The following is a 24,403-nucleotide window of genomic DNA, read 5'->3' as shown; positions in this document are numbered from 1 at the left end:
TCTGCAACTTTCTTTAAATCCTCCTGGCTTCCCAAGCAGTTATGTTCACACACCACATTTGCCCTGCCCTCACTATTATTTACCGCTTTTTTTGTCTTTATAACAGTCACACATCATCAGCAATGACTTTATGCAGACTTCCAGGCCACTTATAAAAGTGTTAGATATTTTTGAGCCCAGTACAGAACCCCACTGGACATGTTTCCAGTCCATGAATGCTCCCCACTGATAACTATTTGTTGTATGCAGTATTGAGGTTATTAGCTCAAGCTGACTAATAAAAAATTAACTATATTCACTGCTCATCGCTTTTATGAAGAGTATCCATCAGCTTTGGGACTGACAATGAGATGTGTGGCTGTGATATGCAGGCTCCCCAAAGCCCATAACACCGAACACTGCAGTGCTGCACCTCTATGGATGGTAATTTGGCTCATAAAGGATGATTTATACACACAGGATACCTGTGAGCACCAGTGAAGTTAAAAAGGGGAGGAGGAACCCTGAAACTGAGCCTGAAACTTCTCTGTCCATATCCTTCACGTGTACGTTATCCTACCACAGCTTTTTGGAATTGACGGTGCAACCATAGCACTGTCTTCAGCCTGAGTTTGTATTTTAGTTCAGACAAACACACACATGAATTTGCATGAGAGAGAACTACAGGACTAGGACCCTAAAGTGAGATGCTCAAGAATCCTTTGGTTGAAAATTGCTGTGAGGCAATTGCTGTGCTCTGAAATTGAGAGCGTATTTTCAAGACTTAGGCCTATACCCAGCTACAGTCAAACTTTTAGTACCGTTTGTTCTTTCAAAAAGGGCATATTTCTTCTTCTCTCCCTATTGTGCAACTGTAACTTTAAAATTTTAAACAGTTGTCTGTTAATGCCCATCAGTTCTGTAAAACAGGAAAATCAAAATTGTCTTTATATATACTTAACCCTGACAACATTGTGTTTCATTCAGTTTTTTAATGTCCACTAAACTTAATGCTGCACTAGAAAGGCCATTTAATTCCTTGGAAATAGTCCACTGAGGAAAATAAACCATTCGCATCTCAATTAAACCAATTTGTAAAAGCATAATTTCACTGCCTTTAATTCAGTTAACTTCTGCTTGTAAGGTGCTGAAATCAGGATGTCGTTCACAATGTTTTGTGCTTCTGATACAGCGACGGTTGTTCAATTTCTACTTCAAATTTATTTGACATTGTGTATACTACAGAATCTGTGAAGCTCATAAGGGTTCTAGGTTGTATAAATCATACAAGCTTTTCAGTCTTTTTCTGACAGGTAGGATAGACTGCAGAAAAGACCCTCTGGTTTAGCTACACCTTGCTAGGGTCAAGATAACTCTTTGAACGCTCCTGGAACACTCTGAACTTACTTTTAAATGCATGATATAATGCAACAGTCCTGTAGAATTGGTTACAACCAGGTTGCCATTAATCACAAATCCAAAGTATTAAAGTTATTTTGAAAGCATGGACACTGCAGTTTCAAGATGTTTTCTTTTTTTTAACCAACAGGGCTTAAGACTGCAGAAAGCTAACCATACTGCAGGATGAGGAGACAGGCGCACGTCTTCTCTCCTGTGTTCACATGACACAAAAGGGAGAAAGAGTCTAAAGCGTGTACATACCCATACGTTCAAGACAGCAATGACTTGTATCCTCCTGGATACCTGGTTAACACGATTCAGTCTCTTGAAAATATACCTAGGACAGAGCAGGTTGCCATTTTCCCTGCTGCAATATGAATTATAGTGACTGCTTCTGAATTAGTTAGTTTAATGGAAGTTCTTATCCTGAAGACATAAAGTACTATTCTGCTGTCACACCTCACAACACCAGTAAAATACATCTGGGGACACATGCACAAATATGCCCCAAATAAAAAAATACCTCATCTTCCGAGAGCACCTAAAACACAATAGCACTGCAGAGAAATTAATTTTGTTTTCCATATGATAGATTGTCTGGTTGGAAGGCTCAAAACCGTATTGATTTGTTCTGTCCTGAGAAAGGCTCCCATTTCAGACTGACTTCAGGGTTGCCCCAGAAGCTAATGGAAACAAACTGCATGGCAGAAGGAACTGACAGCAGAAGTACACTATCATGCTCTTCTCTTGCATGCTCTATCAGCCACCAGGAGCATTAATGGCAGTCTTAGAGCAAGCACATGTGTATGTCCATCAAATAAGGCATCTAAGGTGAGGGGCACAGTCACAACCATACCGATACTTACTCACTTAAGTGTTACACAAAAGTAATTTTACTGAAGTCAGAGGGTATTGGTTTGGCTTAGTGAGTGACACGTTACATAAAGTCCTGTGTAATTTTGAACGAGGCAGCTATGAACCTATTAGAGGGCAGGCTGAAAGGAAAGAGAAATAGAGGAATCTGGTGTTCAAAACTTTGCATTGACAACACGGTCCTGCCACTGGGAAAGAAAAGAATAACGACAAATATCTTTTAAGGCATTGATTCTATCACAGATATCAACATTGTATTGTTAAAGAAGCTATTGAGTAGCTAAAATTCCTTGGTAAAGACTTTGATTGAATCATTTTCTTTTTAACCATTGACACATTAATCCTCCACTTTGAACTTATCCTACTACATTGGATAAGTTGTGATACTGCAGGTTACATGGAAAACATATGTCAAACCAAATAAAAGCATGCAAAAGAATCCCTACGTATTGGCAATGTTTCATCTTTTGTGATATGGCTTTTACTGGGATTGTTAATAGATAATGGCCTTCCTGAAGAGGTGAATGGGACCAGCTGTGACAGATTTGCCACGTCTCATTCTGAGATCTGTTTTCACTCCCACTTTCTTCCTCTAACTTGAATCCCCACAGCTTGTGGTATTCTTCAGAAATTCCATTTCCATATCACCCTGTACCTAATTATGGTAAGCAGGTATGGGCACCATCCTTTGCCACAAGACACAAAAAGAGCAGATATCTGTTTATTTCAGTATTTTAGAACACCTTTTTCTCAATCACTGCTCATTTGACATTTTCTTTCTCCTCCTAAACTAGAGGCACTATGCCATCTTGCTGTATTTAACTGAAAGGTGTTATACCTTCTGTGATCAAGTAATGACAACCGTGCCACACATTTTATCAAGATCTGAATTTAATTACAGGATCTATCAAGTCTAAGAAGGGATGAGCCTTTGTATTTCACCAGGATATCCAAGATGAAAAATAAAGGGAAAAAAAAAGAAAATCTGTCTGCAGACTTAGAGAAGCGTTATTATATAGCATTATCTGACAGAAAAACCTGATAAGCTGTCAAATTAAAAAGCTGATTTGGGAAACTTTTCTGAAACGACTTTTTGAAAAGAGACTTACTGTAGTGTCTTGTTTGGGTGTCACCTAGGCTCTTTAAAGATGACAGCAGGAGAGAACAATTTCATAATCTCTCAAAGGGCAGGAGTATTTTAAAAAAAAGAAAAAAAATTCAATGACATTGGATAAGTTGTAACAGAGTTTCACCCAAAGAGAATAGGAAAATAAATCACCATTTTTGTTAGCATCAATCTTGCACATGAACAATGAAATTATACTGAAAGTGAGACCTAGATACATGCTGAAAAATACATTTAATCATAGCCAAAGAGTAGTCAGAGCTGTATGAATCAGAAAAAGATGCAAGAAATCAGTTGTGCAGTTACATGTTGACAAAGGCAAGGTAGCATGCTGGCCTAGTTACATCCATCACTTAACTGCTGGTTTGTGGCTCAGTAACTAAGATTAAAAATTAATCTCTTTTGATCCTGTTAAATTAGTTTCTTGCATCATACTATACTCTAGAGAACTTGCTGAAGTGAGTTTCACAGATTTCCTTGTCTTATTTTTAAATTCTCTAGGCCATTATTTTATATACTGCTGTAATGCCTTTTTTTAGTCATATTATAACTGAACATATTTGTATGAATACAGGTAGATATCAATTTCCAATAATACTCACTGAAGATTTTGTCCAGTTGAAACAAAAAACAATGCCATTTTAGCTTTGCTTTGGATAAATAATGAAAACAGCATAGAAAAGTTAATTGTAGGAAACATTTTTTGATTGAGTGATCATGAGTTGACTCAAATTAATACAAGGACAACTAAAAATAATTCTGTGAATCAGATTCTTGATTTCAAAAGAAGAAAATTTGATAATGTGAAGGAAACCAGATTGTGTAATCAGTCTGAGGGGCTGGATTCAGCCAGGAAGGACACTTGGAAATTCCTTAGGGAAAAGCATTAAAAAAAATATATATATATATTTGGACTTGCAAGGTTAAAAATATACAAGGTTAAAAATATACAAGCCTATTAGGCTGAGTAACTACACTATCATTGACTATATTATAGGAGGCAAAAAACCCAGACTTGCTCAGCAAAGAAAGCAGTAACTTTCAGAATTAGAAACAGAAATATACATACAAGTAAAGTTGCCAAAACTCAAGCTAAAAGGGCCTTTCAAAGAAAGTAAAAGAAATTTAAAAGCCAGAGGTTCTCAAGTGCTGTAAATAAAAAGAGATCATGGAAAGAAGGAGAGTCACTTTTTAGTAAGGTCGATGATCCAAGGGAGCAGACTGGATCGACTAACAGGAATGTGTCTATGAAAACGTAGATCTCCACAGCTCGGAAGAAAGCAACGTACATATTCTTCATGAACTTGTGGGGTCAGAAGGCGAGGAAGATGATCTCTACCCCAGAATTTAGAAATAACAAGCCAGGAGTTTTTCAATACAGCTATCCAACGGGGCATGCTACTTGTATTAGAGAACAGAAAATGTAATAGCTTTATACAAGAAGGGGAAAAAAGCCATCCAGTCAAACCATTTAGTCTGACCTTAGCCATACACAGTGCTTTAGAACAAATTGAAAAGGAAAGAATTAAAGACATGGAAGTGATTGGAAAATGAGATAACATGCAAAACTTTACCAAATCATGTTAGACTAATCTAATAGCTGTATTTGATAAGTTAACTGATTTTCTAGATGAAGGAAATGAAGTATATCTAATTTATCTGGATTTCAGTAAAGCATTTGATATGATGCCATGTAGCAAATCATTGATTAACTGTGAAAAACATAGAGGAATATAAAAATTGTACAGTAAAGAGCTGAATAAAAAAGACAACAAAGGATAGCACTGAACAAGGAGTTTCTCCTCTCCTTCTTCCTCTCTGTCATGTGGAGACCACAGTCTGATATCCTGCTTCTGTATCTACTGACAGGCTTCTGAATACAAGGGCTGCTTGTTTTAGGTCACACTCAAGACGCCTGTCTTCCCAGGATGCAAGCCCCTTCCAGGAACTAGCTAGTGCATTGGAGTCGTCTTCTCCCTAATACTTCCACTTTATTAAGGTGCCTTCTTCAGCTTCTTGGTGAATCATTCACACAGATGATAAACAGTCACTACTGGTTGCATTCAGACCTGCCGATGTGCCAACTATATCATATTCTAGCCCTCATTGTTCCTCACTATATCCCCTATATTTGAAAACTAAAAATCCTCAAGAGACAGCAGGTCAGTCAGACCTATCGAAGCTCTCCAAGTATTTTGGAGAGCTGATGCCATCTAGTTGAATGGCTGGAAGACCTATATGTGCTTAAGTCAAGCAAGTATAATAAACTAACTTGACGAGTTCTACGTCAAGTTAATGATGACAAGATGAATATCATGGTGAATTCCAAAACTGTGTTAGACTATGCCATAGGAGCTACCACTGAGGCCACTGCAGGTATGCAAGGAAAATCAATGGTTTTCCCACAGGAAAACTACCAGGGTGGAACTCCTATGAAAGTACCCAAGATGAGTTCCAGGACCAATCTTCTCTGGTATTTTCTTCACTGATCTCCATATAAAATGCTGACCACACAATGAAATCTGCATATGACATAAAACTAGACATATTGGTAACTCTGAAGAGGCTGCAGATATCAGCCAAGAGGAACTGAGCCCTTCTGAGTTAACAGAAGTGACACTAAATCTTATACTACAAAGTGCAGGTCACACACTTAAGATGTAGGACTAGTCACTATTTTTTGCAATAAACTGGGATATTATGAGAGAGAATTCATGAGGAAAGATGTTCAATGGGTATATTAGTCAGCTGCAGAATGATATTGAGCCATCTGGTTTTGATGCATGAAAAGGGAAAGTAAGATCTTAGAATGCATCAGTGGAGATGACTTTCAGCATTAATGTCTTCATACCTTTTTACACCAGGTCCTAGTGTTGTCAGCATTGTCCATTTCCAGCCACATGTGCTTTTGAGAAACTAATTTAAAACAAAAAAGCATCAAAAGAAAGGCTATTATGATGAACAGAGAAATGAGAAAACCATTTTGTGAAAAGACGTACAAGAACAAAGTGGGACGAACTGGAAAGCGTTTGGACTGGAAACTGAAAGAAAAATATCTAAGCGCAGGAGTTTTCTCCTAAGTTAGCCTCTCGGAGAAGCAATTTATGCGAAGCAGCAGACTTGACCCAGTACATTTTTCTTTCTCATTTCTTAAGCTCTTCTATCACTAACATAATTTTTAAATACACATAGGAAAAAAATAAATGGGAGAAAAATATTTAAAAAAACCCACCACTAATCCTTTAGAGGGGAAATGGACCATTGATTTAAATACAGTTCCATTAATATTTTCTTTAGCATTCTAAACATTCTCAGATCTTACTTGTTTTTTTGGACTGCTAATGAAAATAATCCATGAGCTGTCTACAGCATTAACCCTTTTTCTTGAGCCAGTGCAATTAAATCAAAATATTTTCTATAAAAATTCAAATTATCTCACCTGTGTGCATTATGTTTCATATATCAACTTTTCTTTTACTGTTACAATGCCTATTCAACAGAGCAAGTTGATTTTTTAGCTTTGGGACAAGAATGAAAAAATACTTTGATCATTATATAAGATTAAGAAGCTGTTTAAGCTAATGAAGGTTTTACAAAGTCTCTCACTCTAGACAAAATGCAAATAAATAGCATATAACACTAAATTTTTAATTTTTAAATTTTAGACATGTAAAATTTCAGTATTTAAAATGCTTCTGTTTTAAAATATCTTTTTGTTGTTCTTTAAATACCTTTCATTTTTCATTTTTTCATTTTGTTTTTTCCTTGCCTGTCAAAGGAAGCATACATTCTTTTTTTAATTCTTCATTCACTAATCTTTGTCAATTATGTTGAAATCTTCTCTAGTGCAGCCAGTATGTATGGTTTCTAACTTTTAAAAATTATTTTTAAAAAAATCAATGTTAATAAATATATAACTTAAGGTTTAAATGATCATACTTCAATTGAAAAATCTATGGATTTACTGTGTTGATTTTCATTAGGTGGGAATCTGTGCCTCTGTTCTCCCTAAGCCAGGGTCTGATCCATGAAAGAACTTTGCCTTTACCACCAAGGTTATATAATTTCTTCCTGAATATTTTCACATATGGAACTTGGTCAAATAAAAAAAAAAGTATGTTAACTCATTCATATTTATGCCCCATTTTCTCCTATCAAACCAGAGTAGGTTTAACTATACTAGTTACCAGCAGACATTCCCAGATGGAGACCTTGGCATAAACAGAACCCCAGTGACTCCATGGACACATGAAAGGCTGTAAAGAACATTGGTGAGTCTTGCTTTCCAAATCTGGGAGGATGACACATTACTTGGTAACCAAGGAACTAGCTTAGCTGCTGTTTTTCCCCTTATCCTCTTACTAATTCCACGGACTAAATATTTTAGACTCACATCTATAGCCTGATTTTATACATATGGCATAAATTTATACATAAAGTGTTCACTTGCACTGTATAATTAATCTACTACATATTCCCAGATGGAGAGTTCCTGAGAAGTCCTCCTGTTCTTTCCAAACACTCTTATCTCCAGGGGAAGTAAAGTATTATGAGATGTCCTTGTTTCATTGGCACTGCTAGTTTCTCACAGCAGGAAAATTACATACAAAACAGGAGACATTGGGCAGTATCTGTTTCACAGAATCTTAATTGCTTTGAACAAAATTTAAGTATTTTCCACTGCATTTCCCTCCTGTGCAGAAAGGTAGCCTTTATTTTGTCTTTGGGATCATTGCCCCCACCAAGTAATGAGAGACTGCTCCAAGTCTGCGAGCTTCACAGCTCATTAGAAGAGAGCGTTCTTCATATCCTCTATGTCCACCATCGGGATTGGCTTATCAAGGTGACAGATCTGACTGCAGGAGTGTCAAAACTCTGACCATAGCAAAGGAAAGCACATCAGAGAGAACCAAGATGTATTCTTTTATCCAAAGAAGGAAGCAGGTGATAGAAAAGGTAAAGCCGATGTGTTGCTGGACAGATGAATAAATAAATAAACAGGAGTCAGAAGGCTTATATTGTTTCAGCATGGAAAACACCCTGAAAGTCCCACGTCCTAACAGCAGTAGCCAGGGAGGTTTAAAAAATTACCCCATGGCAAATGCAAAGCAAGGCAAATACTGAGTGACCATTTACTTGTTAGGTTCCTACCTCGCCTTGACCATTATAATTTTGCATGGATGTGGTGATAACAGGCTGTCTGTCGATTTTATAAAAATATGTGAAGATATGTTTGTGAAAGAGTTCGAGATCTCTCCTGGCCACCACGCTTATGCCTGTGAAACAGATCTTTGATTCTCTTCAGAAGTGGCTGTAGGGGCTTGAATTTGGAAGGTATTTCTAAGCCAATGGCATGCATGTTAGACACCTACGTGGATTGCTTGGGAAATACTAATCCATTCCAGAGAAACAAATGTACTGACACAAATGTCTCCTGTTAATTTTATGGTCAATCTGAACACACAAAACCAAGACAAATGGATAGCACTTATCCTAACTAGGATACATGGTAATAGCTGACTCATAGCATTTATCTTAAAGTCAGGTGTATCCCATGAAAAGATGGCAGACACTTTGTCTATTTTCCAGAATACAGGGACCAAGAGAAGCATTTAAATGAGGTGCCCCCTTCCCCTAGCCCTTGGATGTTCTGTAATAACAGCCTTTAGCCCACAGATCCAGAGAAAGTCCCTAAGACAACATGTGCTCCCAGATATTTAACCTTATGTGATAAAGCAAAAAAACCAAAACCAGAACAGAATTATTCTGTATTATACCAAAGTCCTAAGAGCTTCAGCTGCCAGTTGCCATATCGCAGAGGTACTTGGCACTAACCATAATGTCAGCCTGTGGTTTGATCTTTTGCCAACATACATGGACTCTCACACAGGTTCTTCTTTGGTGTGTATGCTCAATTGTAATTTGTACTCCCCAGTCACAGCGATACATCTGTTCCAGTAGTCTGGCAGTGTTTTGGACAATCTCTTTTGTGTGAATGTGTGCGAGATGCTTGTGCTGTCAGATCTAGGTCTGTCAGACACATCCCTGACAACATCTGCTGACCCATGGGGTACATGAGGACAGCTGCACTAAGGCTGACCAGAGATCCAGGGATGACTGGGAAGGCTTCGTTTTAGATATTTGCCTACATCAGACTGTATCTTCCAGACTGCTGCAGGGTCCCGGGAACTGCCAAGTATTCCCAGCAGTCTGAACAGCTTTAAACCCATAGACCAGATGACCAATATCTAACAGATCATCTTATATCCAGAAGTCTGCATCAGTCTGATTTATGGTAGAAGTCCTGAAGAGTAGGTTCCTGCTTGTAAAATGATTGGTCGCGCCATGTTTTTTTTTAAAAGAATCAGCATTGGGCAAACTCCCTGACTGCAGAAAGTGTAGAGTTATTCACAGAACAGTGATTCTGAAAATCCTTCACAATAAATGGTGATTATTGTGGCTTTAGAAAGTCACCTAGATTGTTTCAATATACTTTCCCAGACTGGTAAAATGCACACCCTTCACTACTAAGGAAAATTGAGAAAATTGTTTTTCTTGTTAAATAGAAATGGTTATGAGCACTGCTGTGAGAAAGATTTCTCTCCTCCCCCCCCCCCCCCCCCCCCAGCTGATTTGAAACAGATTTTCTTTCAGGTAAGGAAGAAAAGGTTGTTTCAAATTAAATGAAATGCTTTGTTCTCAGATTACCTAAATCCCCTATAAACACTGGGCAACCTTGACATGAAAAGTCAGAACATTTTATTTAGAAAATACCGAAATTAATATTTTGACATTACTAAAACCAGTTTCCTATTACTTTGGTTTTCCTTTGGCCATAATTGTTAGTACAGTTTGACCCAAATTAACAAGTCCTTTGGTTTCCTACCATAAATGCATTCTTAGCAAATCTACATTTCAGTGTAGAACTATTACCTAACCGAAGTTACAAGAGCAGCCTGTTCACAGTAGTAGCTGGTTGCTACTGTGTGGTGCAGTCCCGTCGCCGCAAGAACGGCCAGCCAGTCGGGAAGGGCAATTAAAACTAAGTTGTGAAGCAAACAAGATAAGCCGTAAAGAGTAGAAAGGATCTTCATGGAAAACGGGGTTAGTCTATTGATTAGGAACTCTGACTGCACAGTCAGCAGTTTTCTCATTCCTGTTTAATATGATTGGAAATTAGGCTGCATCCAGATAAGTTAATGGGAAATCACTATCTGAAAAAGAGGCCAAGGTGAAATATTAAAGTTCTCTGGGAAGGTGCAGAGGGATGGTAATCATTCAGTAAAGAGACATAACATTGAATTTAGTTAAGAAAGATGGAATATACAAATCCAGTACAGATCTGGGCACCTTAGTCAGCTATCAAAAAAATACAATATGCCATTCTCAATCATAGGGCTACCCACCAGCCACTGACACAATGAGGAAGTGGGAAAACAGGACAAACATTTAATAAAGGGCAGAAATTGAAGTGTGCATCCTCATAGCTCTAGCACTGCACTCTGAGAAATGGCAAGAGAGAAACTTTGGAGTTAAAGAAAAAAAAAAGCTTTGATGGGAGTCTGGAAGAACATACATACCTAGATGTAAACCTCTGTTTCTGAAAACCGTCCAGCCATTTCAGGACACTGAAATCTTCTCATTTGTCTAAGACTAAAATACATTTTTCCCCACTATACTCCAAAAAGCAACCAGCCACCTTTACAAGGATAATCATCCTCTGCCACTGGCCACCCCCACCTCTTTTTGTTTTACAGCTCTCTCATTTCACATCTACTCAGACACAAACTGAAGGTGCATTGGCCCAGAGAAAACATAACACTCGAGTCTAGTGGGATGGAGAATGATGTACAAGAAAAACATGCGAGATCCTACTCATCTTCCAGGGTCATTTCTGCATCTTATGCAGCTCTAGGATAAAACACACAAAGCAACTGTGGAAGCCCTATGGAGCATTGCCATATGATAATTTTTGCTCATAAAGCAATATCAGAGAATCACGTGTGCTACACCAGCTAAAAAACCCTTTGCAAGAGCACTAAACTCTGGGCAGCTCCTGAGACCCAGGACTGAGTTCAGACTCCCTACAAATCCCACACAGACTCGTGGCAATCAGGGCCACAGCTCTTTTTCAGAAGATGCTCGCTTTGAATATCAACAGGGGTGCCCACAGCATCCTCCTGGCAATTGATGCAACACCGACTGTTATTGGGCCTTGGCTGCCATTATCTACAGCAGTTAGATGGGGCTGTACGAAGGCTACACAGGCAATGAAACTGGAAAATCCTGAGCCTCTAACCAGAAACTCCTCTCAGAAAATCTTCACCCAATATTTTAAGACGCTGATCACAAACAAGCAATGCCTTGCAGTCAGACCCTCCAACAAGAAGCGTAATTCAGGGTATAATCTTTCCTTGTAAAGAAAGGAGAATTGATCAGTTGGTATGCTTTAGGCAACTAACTGATTTTTTTTTTATTATTTTATTTTTTAAAAAAGGAAATCCAGCATATTTAAGAATAGCAAACTTACTAATTAAGCTGCTAATCTTATTTCTATTCTTAATTAAAAAAAAAAGAAGTAGGAGAGAGAAGTCTGTGCTTACGTACAGTGGTGCAGGCACAATTAGAAATTATGCAGAAAGAAACAATTCACAAGACAGGCACAAAGCAAAAAAGAATATTCTTTCTAGCACTGAAATGAAAGCCAATGAGCCCACATTCGTGCAAACAGGATCAGATTTGGTCCATATTGTACAACTGCAACATGTCCTCCATCCAAAACATGAGCAAAGAGCAAGTTAGCTGGTTAACTAGTACTGCCAGGTACTACTGTTGGTCCCTAAAACAACAACAGCAGAAGCACATCTAAATTGGATGCAGCAGCATTTGCCAAACTGTATTCAGATATCTTTATGACATCACTTTTAGGAATACTACCTTTCAGAACTGGAATGACAGTGATAGCTTTGAACATGGTGCCATTAATATTTTCAGACCAGCATCAACCTTGCTCAAAGGCAGCACAGTCTTCAGGACAAGCCTGTGTCTTTTCTAAAAGGTACATCAATAGCAGCCTGTGGGGAAACTAATGTTTAAAAAGGGTTTAAACGAAGAGTGCCAAACCTGATGGAGCAGCATGGAAACATAAGAGAAAGGTATGGCTAGGTGCTCTTGTGCTGGGAAGGGAGAAGAGTGAAAAGGGGGAGGATGGATTTCAAAAACGATGCTACGTCATACAGGAGCCATAAAATATTACTATGGGAAAGGCAAAGAAAATTAAAGGCCAACAGCAGTCTTGGAAGATTCAGCAATAAAGCAAGCCAAGGGATTCTGTACCTTGGCTGATGAAGCAACTGAAAATGCCTTTGAATGCAGCTTGCGCATGGATTGCTAGAAGAAGCTCAAGAAGCTCTAACTTTTTTTTTCCTTTTTCAGAGAAAACATCCAACCTCCTTCCACTCCACTAATCCCATCACAAGGAAATCACTCTATTTTCTAAATTGATCTATGTTCAGTATAAACAAATTCTATGTGCCACCATCTTCAGAACTCAACTGCAGTTCATCCTTGTTGTTGCCACTTTGTATTTTCATGAAGAAACAGAACAGAGAAGAAAAACAAAAATATTTTCATGCTCATCATTTAGGTAAAAACCAAAAGAAACAAAACAAAAAAAAAAAAACCCCCAAACCTTTTTTTTTTTTTTCCTTTCTGCTACATAGGTTCTGAACAAAAATTAAGACACAACCCTCCCCGGTTTCCACCATCTTATTTCAGCTACAATTTACCAAACTGCAAAAGTTAGAAAACAAGGAAGCTAAGGGGGAAACAGGAATATCTGAAAGATCACAGGACATATTTCATTCAGTATCCCCCCTTCCCTCAAGAGTTTATCACCTCTCAGAGATGTGTCTAACCTAAAGGCATTAATTGTTTCTAACTGCCAGAACTGTCACTCATTCATAACACGTTAGCACACAGGATTTTTTTAACAACTCCTGCTACACATAATTTCATTTGTGATGCATACTTTCATTTTTGTTTTAAATTCTAAATTATTTCCAAGAAATGATACGAAGGGTGAGTACTTCACCTGTGGATTTTTTTTTTTAATTATTTTTATTTTTTAAAAAGTCAGGTGAACAGCTGGACTACAACTCAAACACCAACTAAAAAAACCCAAACCCTGAATACTAGTAATTAGTACAGGGAATGGCTTATGCATTCCTTATTAGCGAAACATACCCTCCCGTCCCACTCCATGCCTAAAATGAAGAATTTTATACTTTTAAACAGGTAAATCAGAACTATCATTTATGTAATAGCAAATATGCAAACCAGAATACCTTTCACTTACATCTCTGGATTTGCTGCCTTTTGGTTAATAATGTAAACACACACACCAACTGTTAACAGATAACATGCAGATTTGTAAGTTACCATTAACGGCTCAGTAGTCCTATTCAATAAGAAAGGGATTGCGTATCTGAAAAACCTGTTGCCTTTAAAAATGAAAAAATTAGTAACACAGTAATCTTCAGTGCATGGCATTTGCATAAAATTAAATATGGACTCAATCAAGGCAACTCTATATTCACACGAGCGGTCCTGTTCAAGTAACCAGCATCACTTGCATAAGTAATATCCCGTAGTTTGCATTTTAAATTAAGGCATCTTAATTTGGTTGGTTCTACAACAAATAACTGATACACCTTTTGATTTATGCCTGTTGGAACACTTCTGCTAAATCTATAAGCTTCAGACTGCCTTAATAACAACTTGTAATTAAAATAACACAGACAACCTTTTCCTCGGTAAATGTTTTACCCCATCACTTGAAGATCGATTTGGAAGTCACTTTATTGTGTAGCTTTTGTCAAAGCCTTTTTTTCCCCTAAAACAATAATCCAATAAAAACAAATGAAAACAAGAAACAAAACCACTATTTCATGCCTTTATAACTGTACGTTTCCATTCCAGTAATAACTTGAATTTGTGCTTTTAACTCACTTAGGAAATGCCATCATCATAAACTGCACATTGCTCAGGACTCTCACTACTTAATTAGCTGCTAAAGCACTGTGAAGGAGCTGACGTTGTATTAGAAGAGAAGCAAAACGAGCCAAACCCCACGCATCCCCAACCCTCTTACTCACAAGCGTTTGTGTAAGCCCTTACCTGCTGGGTAACGTTCGATAACTGGCCAGTTGTCCACCTGTAACGTGGCATTGCCACCACTTCTTGTGAAACGTACTACATGGTATTTTCCATCATTAATGATTGCGTTGATCTCTTCGATTGAGATGTCATCAGTTCCAACATTAAACTTAACTCCAATTTTTCCCTGGTGCTGCATATTTAAAAAAAAAAAAGAAAAAGAGGAAGAAGAAAAAGAAGAACTAATTAAGAGTTGTTTTAGCAAGAAATAGAGACAGTGTGTCATACAGGGAAAGATTTCTAACAACATCTTCCCTCCTTAGATGTAACTTCTGAAGGCTTGCATGTGGCAGTGACAAGCCTCCTGACAGCTCAGTAAGTCCGAGACGTCTCTTTGATGGATAATTGATATTCCAAATGAGTTGTTTCACCAAATTGAGTTCTCTCCTTTTCTGAGAGATTCATACCAAGATGAGGAGGGGGGAAGGAGGAGGAAAGCTCAAGTTTTCTTTCTTCGTCCCCTCCCTCACCTCCATGAGGATTAAACACCATTTTTTCCTTTTAGGCTTTCAAAGTGGAAAGCCTTGCAGTGTCACTTGGAAGAGGTATGGGATTTTCTGGCTACAAAAGCCAAGGCCCAGCCCTGTCTCTCCTTTCTCCAAACCTCATTCATAGTCAGAGTCTTCACAATTGATAACAAAGGAGGAAACTTTTTTTTTTCTCTAATAGAGATATTTTTTTCATCACATTGTAGTAGCTCCGAATCATTAAAACAAGAACAGACCAATTGACTAACAAGGAATTTCCTGATCAGAGCCAGAGAGAGGGGCAGAAAGGCATTTGTGACACAGGGACAGCATCTTGTTCCCACTAAGGACCGAGACTCTGATATTTTTGCTGGGATTTGCCTGTAAGCTCCTGTACCTGAGCACGCCTAGGGCTAAGGGGACTTCACATGCACATTCATACTCAGGACCAAGGCTGTAGATTTCCCAGATGATTGTGATATTAGCATGTTTTCATTTTTATTGTCTTTTAATTATTAATATGTTCACTCTAATGGGACATTTTATTTTTAACATTACATTTTAACAAAGTCTTTTAATGTCTACTAAAAGTTTAACTTAAGGGCTTCATGATATTTTTTTTCCTCCTATAAGATCAATTCTATTCCTGAATAAGGACACTTATTACATTAAGGAGAAAAAAAGAAAAGCACTGCACAGTGTGAGATTAGGGGATTGTGCATAATAAGTGGCAATTCTATGTGAAATTCATTGTCATTGGTACTGGTACATCCTTCCTAAGAGTTAAAAAAATTCTTTAGGTTTTTACACTACCAGATGAAACACAATGAAACATTTCACTTTGTACCTCCTGGTCATTCACGTCAATCTTTCCAGAACCAGCTTCACCTCTCCCACGTAGCTTTTGTGTCTGCTCCCTCTTTCTCTTACTACCCTGGCACCACTCCCTGTAAGTAAGCGTATCCTGCAGCTCCTCGTCTCTGGAAGTCTCCCAAGTGAAGAACTCAGGAGTTCTTGCACTTTATTTTACTCTCTTTTTAAATACCTGACTTCATTTTCCAATAGTGCTTGTGTATTCCAGTTACACAGTTGAGCAGCTGCTGAACACCTTTGGAGAAAGTCCCTCAACACTTTGGCACTACACCATCACCTCTCCAGGTATGATCTTTTTTAAAACAGTAAAAGGACCATTCCCTGCTGAGATTTGCAGAATGACTCTGAAAAGTATTTTTTATTTGCTCAGTTGCTTAAATCATGTTCTAAACACTCCTTTTTTTTCCTTGCAGATTGTTCTAACATTTCTCTATTGGTTTTTCCATGCCTACAGGGTGTCAATAAGGGATCCCTCTCATCCAGCACATGCTCACCTTCTTTTGCCTCTCGTGTGGGTTGCAGAGCAATCTCCCAGTAACTGTAGCTCTATTTTATTTCAACTGGTTTAACTATGACTCAGAACAGATTTCACCCATTTTCTCCCATAGATGCAGTAGCTTATTTGCTTCACCTGTTTCATTCATATGCTTACTCTCTTTATACAGAAATGTATACAAAGGAATATAAGATTGTCCTGGCTCTAAAGCAATCTCCTCTTTTACTAATTTATGAAATGCAGAAAAACAGCATGTAATGATAATGGCATATGCACCTTTTCACAATACTTTCAAGAAGTCAAAGGCTTTGAGGACTAAAAAAAGCTGACTAATTTTACTGTGATTCATAATTATACTATTCATAACCTACACTTTACATACCTGCTTTCCTATTTGCTATATATATGTATATACATATATTATTTTAGATCAAAAAATGACAAGGAAAAAAACCACCTTTGAGTGACTAGGACAGGTGCAGGCAAAATGAAGTGGCATAAAAGGCAAATATATATTAGCAGCTTCTCCAAAATAAGAGAACGTGGTGTTGCAATGGTTACCAAGTTACCATTTGTAAATGGCCAGGTATTGGCAAGTGAAATGAATGCTTTACAGACTTGAAGGCAGACCTTTAGCCTTACTTGATACATATATATACTTTTTAGTGAAAAAAACAACTTTCCCTGACTTCCCTACATTCGTACAGAAGTACTGTGCACAGACACCAAGCATACAGCTGCAATAGCAAAGAATATCACCCTAATAGTTGATAACATACTATAGTGATTTTTTTGGCTCTATTTCTAATATATTTGTGTAGCTGAGAACATGAAAAACTCCATAATTAAAGGATACGTTTCAATTTTTCACACTTCTTCAGCACCTGTGGGCATTTATGTAACCTCCCATAAAAGAAGGAAGCAAATCTGGCTTTCAAGTTTAAGTCTTCCTTATTCTTATATCCATATTTGACTTCTGAATATCACGCTAAACATGATACGGACTACAACCCCATTGTGCACAGCCCTTTAGAACCACAAAATAAAATATGATGCAAAGACCTGACAGTACATGGGCCCAGACAGATGATGACACTACCACAAAGCAGTAAGTCACCATGTATCAGCTGAGTTGCAATAAGCACCTCTGTATGTACATAGCGGGTTTTTTAAGTCCTTGCATAATCATGCAGTAGTTTGACTCACTGTACTCCTCCTTCACTGCAAGATAACATAAGTCACATTATATGTCATCTGCCATTGGTTAAGACCATGTGCACATACAGTTATTTTGGTTCAGCTGATGTACAGTAACCTGTTGAGATAATCTGATCTCAGCCCTCAGCCCTGTGATGCTTAATATAATGGGCCTGTAGTCCGTTAGGAAGAACTGCTTTTTATTTTTCCTTCTCCTTCTTTTTGCAGCAACATGATAGTGCAGAAAGGGAAGAGACTGATAAAACTGAAGCACACTAAATTACTATTTCTGCTTTGCCAGTCAGTTGCATAGTGCGGCAGTAGTAGAAATTTTCCATTATCACTTGTTCATTCATAATAATCTTGAAGTTATTTTTCCTATCAGAAACGGCCTCAGACAAATGTTGAATGAGAGGTTCCCTTTTCAGCACCCTGACAATGGGCACTATAGAAATGTCAATGCATTACTAAGTACAGCAATAAGTCAACATTACTGTTGAATGATGTTATCCTTGCCAGTGACCTGAAATAGTGCAGCATTTCAGGCTCATATTTCTGGGAAGTTATGTTTGCCCCCTAGAAAAGATGTTAATTTCAGAGCTCCTCTGGTAAAAATCAGCTCTGTACAGAGGGCCCATAGAAATCCACCGTGCTGTTTATGTTTTTTAGCCAGTGTTTTATTTTTCTCAATCTCACCCAGTTGTGAGAGAACATAGCAATGAAATCAATTCCTTTTCCTACACTGCCTTTATCTAATCTGAACTGGGGAGGCCACAATAACAGAGTGGAGACATGGAGGAGATGGGAGAGTCTCCAATATTATTTCCAAGAGAGGCCAGAAAAGAGGACACACCTTCAGGAGAATAGCAAAGCATTTCAAGAAGTAGCGTAAATGTTGTTCTCTGTCTCTGGAAATTATTTTGAACTTCAGATCAGAAAGTGCTATGAATACTGCTACAACCATCACATCACCACCATCGCTCCCTGGGACAAAGCAGCGCAGGGACCTCTGATTCACCTACAGACAAGCTACCTGACACTCTGAGCCCCAACCAGCAGCTCTTCAGAAAAGCTAAACTTTTGGTTTGGAGGTGCTTTGGCCATGTAGCTCTCCTGTTTCTGAGGCCAGGGTGACTTTCTCCCCACAGTACCACACAGGCAGATAAGCTCATTTAGTGTTACCCAACGTACCCCTACACGTTACTGCAACGTGCAATGTAGGCTTTGCCTACAGTTTAACCTCTGCTGTCCAGCCACTTGTAGGAGTCCAAGCTCACAAGGTAAGGATAAATATGTTAATGCCTTCAAAGCAGTTGGATAAAAACATGAGCTATACATGCTTAGCTCCAACCCTATGTTCCTAATGTGCTCTGAAACACTAGGAGTTTTGATTGTTCAGACAGTATAGGCGTGTGTGCATTGCATGCATATATACCAATCATTTCAAAACATTTTGTCTTCAAAAGCACTGGCAGCTACTATTGTAATCCAGCAACTCCAGGGGATTATTTTCAAGTATGTTTTATGAATTGTGTACTCTAAATACTTCTACCTTGGCTTTAACAGGCTTCTGATGAAGCACCGAGAACGCTGATGAACCCGAGAACCAAGCGAGAAATGTGAAATGCCAATCAAGCCAACAGCTGACAGTGCAATTTGTTCCCTGTTGGACCCTAGTCCAGTGCTACTGATTTGCCGACTCCAAATGCTGTAAAACCTATGCTAGTATAAAATATATATATATGTATCTCCAGAATAATGATATTTCCTATAGCATCAGCAAGGTTTTACTGCTCTCTGTAGTAATAATTCTGGAATCAGTCTAACATGAGTGTGTGCAAAATTGGCACAAGAGTAGTTTTAGAAGAGACCACAGACAACCTAAGCTCATAACACTTTAACAACCTTTAACCATTCCCAAAGAAAAGTAATAAAATCGTGACTTCCACAGGTGAACAAATAGAGGAAAAAAAAACCCAAGCGTACCAGCTTGCATTTTAGTGTCAGTCCCTGAGGCACAACTTTCTGGTGAATACAATAACAAAGTCTTAGAAGTAACTGATGGTTGACTTTGATTTTATTGAAGAATAAATTTCTTAAGTTTCATTAAGAAGACTGAGATAATTTTCACTCAAATGTAATCAGAGGCTAATATTCTATATTATAGAAATATATGCAAAATAATTAAAATAATTTCTGATTTTCTGAATCCTGTAAGGAAACGCATATGTAAAAATAGTACTGTGTGCTTCAGGAAGCGAGGGGAGGGATACATAATGGACAGAAGATACATCTGAATTCCAAGATTAATTGAGTAACTAGATATATTTCAGTCTAATGATCCATCAGTATTTCTTATTATCATCTAGTATCTTCCAGAGGAAATATTTCCTGGGAAAGACACAGAAAATAGAAAACGTCTGGGATAAGTTCTTTGAATGAATCCATCTTTTATATTCCAAAGAAAGAAGTTAGCTTTCTGGATATGGGTTTTTAAATTCATACTCTCAGGTATTATGTCATTAACCTAACATCACAAATTATTTTTTTAATTTTTTTTTGTTACTGCTTTTCTCTATGAGAAGTGATAAAATATTCAACCTAATTTTTACCATCAGTAATCAAATCTTTTTACTTTTTAGTCAACTGCAAGACAACACACCATAGACACAGGCATCCTCATGTCATCCCTCATCTTGACTACTTACAGTCAGGTTTTGTGTCCCTTCATGAATTCGGAAAGGTAACCCTTCTCAGGGATGGATTATAGCTTTCAGTATATCAGTGCTTGACATACTGTAGAAAATGTAGGAGAGGCTTGAAAACTCTATCAGAGCACTAGCAGGCAAAGTTATCAGTCATAGGTAGGCACTTCAAGGAAGGAAGGAAACAAGCAAAGATTTTTGCTGATGTCTGATGGGGTGCATCCACCCAGTATTCAGCCTTTGACAGACTGGCATCTGACAAGTGTGAAGCTGTTTGGTTTCTCTTTCTTTTCCCAAAAGCTGGAAATACGTAGCTACTGTGGAGAAGGGAAAATAAAAAATAATAATAATAAAAAAACCTTCTCCCTTTCCTGGTTGCCTAAGCAAGGAGACTGAGCTATTTCCAGTATTCTTTCTTGCCAGTTCTCACCATTTATTTGCAACTTTCCCAATATTTGCTTATTTCTTAAATCCACAGCTCTGTAGACCTTAGGTTATGAGAAAATCCCACTTTTCATTTTATAACAAGCTTCTAATTCCGATAATTGTACCAAAAAGCTTAAAACCCAAAGCCTTGCAGGCTACTGCATTGGCAGACTAATAGAAAGAATTGAAAATCATGTTAAATCCCATTATTTTAAACTAAATGCTTGATTTTTTTCCAGCTGGAGGTGTGATACTCTATGCAAGTGACACTGATTTCATTACCCTCATATCAAATCTAAGCAACATGCAGCGAAATGGGCTTCCTCTCAATCCAGTCTCCCAGCAATTTTGACTGCTCCTTCTTCATCATTGGACCTGCTTCTGGAAAGATTTGCTCTCCTTTACTTGACCCTCAGCCTCCTGGTTACCCAGATGGTAGGAGTAGAGGGATAAACTGACAATACTTATTTCCCAAACTGCTCTACAAGACTTTATCTGCAGCTGACTGGTTTTTTTGAGCCTCCAGTACACAGCATGCTTGCATTCAGGAAACTGAATTGAAATCTTGAAGGATATAATGACTTGTTTTGAGTGGTGGCTGGAATCAAATGTGACCCTTGGATTCCTGCAAGAAGAAGTGCAGTCAGGTCTGTGTTACCCATTTGCACATACCAATCCAATTTGAAATTGCTGCCTAACACTACACTAAGCCACTATTCATGCTATTCAGAGAGGAAAAAATGTTGTCTGCAGAGCTACAAACGTTACCAATATTTCCTGCAGCACGTGTGCATGCTCACTTAAGTGCAAACCCGAGCACACATTTCTCATCTACACCAAGATCCTTCCAGAGACAGTACAAGGCACTTGAAAAACAGATCTATAATCACAAGTATACTGTGACAACCCCCCCCCCCCCGCCTCCAATTTTGGGATCCTCAATCAGTTGTTTCATGGATTTTGTTAGAGAGAGATGAAGAGAGAATTTGCAACATATTTTGCTCTCACATTTTACTCAGAAGCTCTGTAAGATCGTTTCATAAACCTTTAAATGACCCCAGTTTCATGCCATTATCTAGATTTTCTAAATCAATACAGAAATAATAAAAATTCATTGTTCACCAGATGCCCCTGGTTGACATATAAGAAATAGCGCTTTCACTGTAACAATATTATGTATGCAAATACATACAGATGCTACCAGAACTACTGCACTCTTAAATGTTGCTCTATAAAAATTAAGCAGCTTCTAGCCTTAAACCAATGACCCTTTAAAGAGGTAAGTGAAATATGGGCCCCCCACCATGCTAACTTACAACTGAGGCGTAGCTGAAGAAAAAGCTACCTAAGCGGCTCACTAAGTGGAAGAAGTGACACGTGACTTAAAATGATTTTTTTATGACACAAAATGCCATATATGTGATCACAGAACAAAAAGCCTGGAAAGAAGGTATCACAGAAGTGTTCACTGCCCCAGCGTTTCAGGGCAGGAAGCAGCTACTCTTTACTGCTATGAAATAAAGGTTTGTATCGCTTTCTGCTTTAAAATAATTGTCCTCACAGTCTGCTTTAAGTGTTGTTATAGCAAGTCAATTTATACACAAAGCTCAGCAAGTAGAAGATGTAGAAGTATTTATAAATCTACAATTCTGACATTTTAGCTCTCAGACTGCAGTTTTCCTGTTTAGTTTTAAACATTGTAATTCTCACTGCTATATATCATAGCTGTATTATTTCAAGTTACTCTGATGATGAATTACTAAGACGATACAATTACCCTAACAAACAGCCCCCCAAAATGCAACAGTTATGGAAGACATACAGTGTAGAGCCTGCAGCAGCAGCACACTGCATCTTATTATCCACTCAGCATCATTACTGCAGTACACAAAACTAAATTTTTCTGAAAAAATATGCAGTAAAGAACAATTTAAGTAGCCAGCCCTTAACATGGTACTTTATGTCAAAACAGCATGTAGCACAGAAATGTCTTGACCTTACTAGTGTCTCACCAAGGATTCCCAGTTGTGGCGAGATGGTATGGGTGGGTTGAAGAGACTACAGATGCTGTTATACCAAACAGAGCCTAATCTGAAGGAAAAGAAAGTCTTTTAACTACTGGCCAAGGTAACTCGCATGCCTTGACTTTGTTCTTGCATGCTTATTTTCCACATAGGCAGACACCTGTGAGCTTGTGCACCTCAAATATAGTATGCCCAGCCTGAGGAATGGCACACTCACTGGGAGCTCCAGCTACTCAAAAATGGCAAACACTGCTCCTCCCCACACATACATCAACACGTGTTTCCAGATGAGGACAGTGAGATTTGAAAATTAGGCTTGCTTTCTAGTTTTTTTGTAGTGGTTTTATACAGAGATGATTAAAATAGTGTTCCTGGGACTGGATACAGTCATCCAAAGGCATAAAGATACTCCTAGAAAAAAACCCAAACGAGTAGCACCTTGATATCGGCACAATCTAATCCACACTGGAAATTGTGCTAGTTTAAGGGTATTGATTTCTGTGCTTAGAAAGGCTTCACAGAACTCTTCTGATAATTTGCGTGTCTGAAACAAATCCAAAATCAGAGTCAGAAGGAGGTATAACTGGGACCAGAAACAAAGATTCAGCAAATTCTCAAGCAGGCTTTCATGCTAAATGATTAATAGCCATATGATCAACACACATGCTCATGAAAACACAAGTAATAAATTTTTGAGAATCTGGATCAAAGGGCTTTTCATACTAAAAACCTGTAGGGAATTATTAAAACCCAAAAATGGTATTAGACACCCAACTCCTATTGAGCTTTAATGAAAACTGAACACCTACCTGTCATTCACGCCTTTGATAAGCTTTCCTTTAATATTAACAACAATCTTGAATATTTCCAGACGCCTACCACAGACACTGGGACAAAGTACTTATTAAACACTGTTTAAGTGCAGACTTTGTATTCCTTTATTGTTCTGATCGCCTGTATACAAGTGTATTTCCAGAATTATTTCCTAATCCTTCTTCTCTTGGTTTGGAGTCTCCAGTTGGAAACAACCTCTTCCTAATTCGTCTTGGCTGCTAAGTATTCATTATTGACATGGACTTATATGAAAGAAAACTGAAAGAAAAAACAAAAAACCCAGCCCACAAAGCGATTTAAAAGCCAAGCATCTGAATAGCAGACCTAGATGAATATTGTTGCCTCCTATCTCTAAGATGAAGAAAACACAATATTCTCACTTCAGAAACTTACTATCTATCTGAAACAATTCGTATCTGCAAAGTAGTTAAGCAGAAGTAGAACCAAAAAAAACCCAAACAAACAAAAAAAATCAATTACTGGTCTATGAGACAAATGTACAACTGAAGTGAAAAGACCTCACACAAGGAAACATATCTATGCTATTACCAGACAGCAGAGCTACAACATGTCGTGGGTTGGGCTTGGGCACCCTACAGAAAGGCAAGTCCTAGTTGTTGTCCCATTTTCTGAGCAGTCCTATCATTTTTGTTGCCAGCTTTCTTTCTCTTATCATCAAGTGTAGAGTCATCCTACAGCCAGCTTTAATACCATGTATATTTTTCTCAATGGCAGTAGTTTCCTTTGTCTTACCTTTCTTCATCTTGAAGATCTTTCGGAATCAA

At 38.1% G+C, this 24,403-nt stretch overlaps 1 protein-coding gene across 1 annotated transcript in view; it reads right to left on the bottom strand.

The window, feature by feature from the left end:
• Positions 1-24,403, bottom strand: part of NRXN1 (neurexin 1) — a 487,169-nt gene that overhangs the window by 115,530 nt on the left and 347,236 nt on the right. Inside the window, exon 12 of the mRNA XM_009333610.1 lies at positions 14,558-14,729. Coding sequence (XP_009331885.1) covers positions 14,558-14,729 — 172 coding nt within the window. The remainder of the gene's footprint in view (positions 1-14,557; positions 14,730-24,403) is intronic.

This window comes from Pygoscelis adeliae, unplaced genomic scaffold (assembly GCF_000699105.1).
Source record: "Pygoscelis adeliae isolate BGI_AS28 unplaced genomic scaffold, ASM69910v1 Scaffold1, whole genome shotgun sequence".
Classification (NCBI taxonomy): domain Eukaryota; kingdom Metazoa; phylum Chordata; class Aves; order Sphenisciformes; family Spheniscidae; genus Pygoscelis; species Pygoscelis adeliae.
Note: the sequence above shows the minus strand (reverse complement) of the source record. Positions and strands in the feature narration are given on the sequence as shown.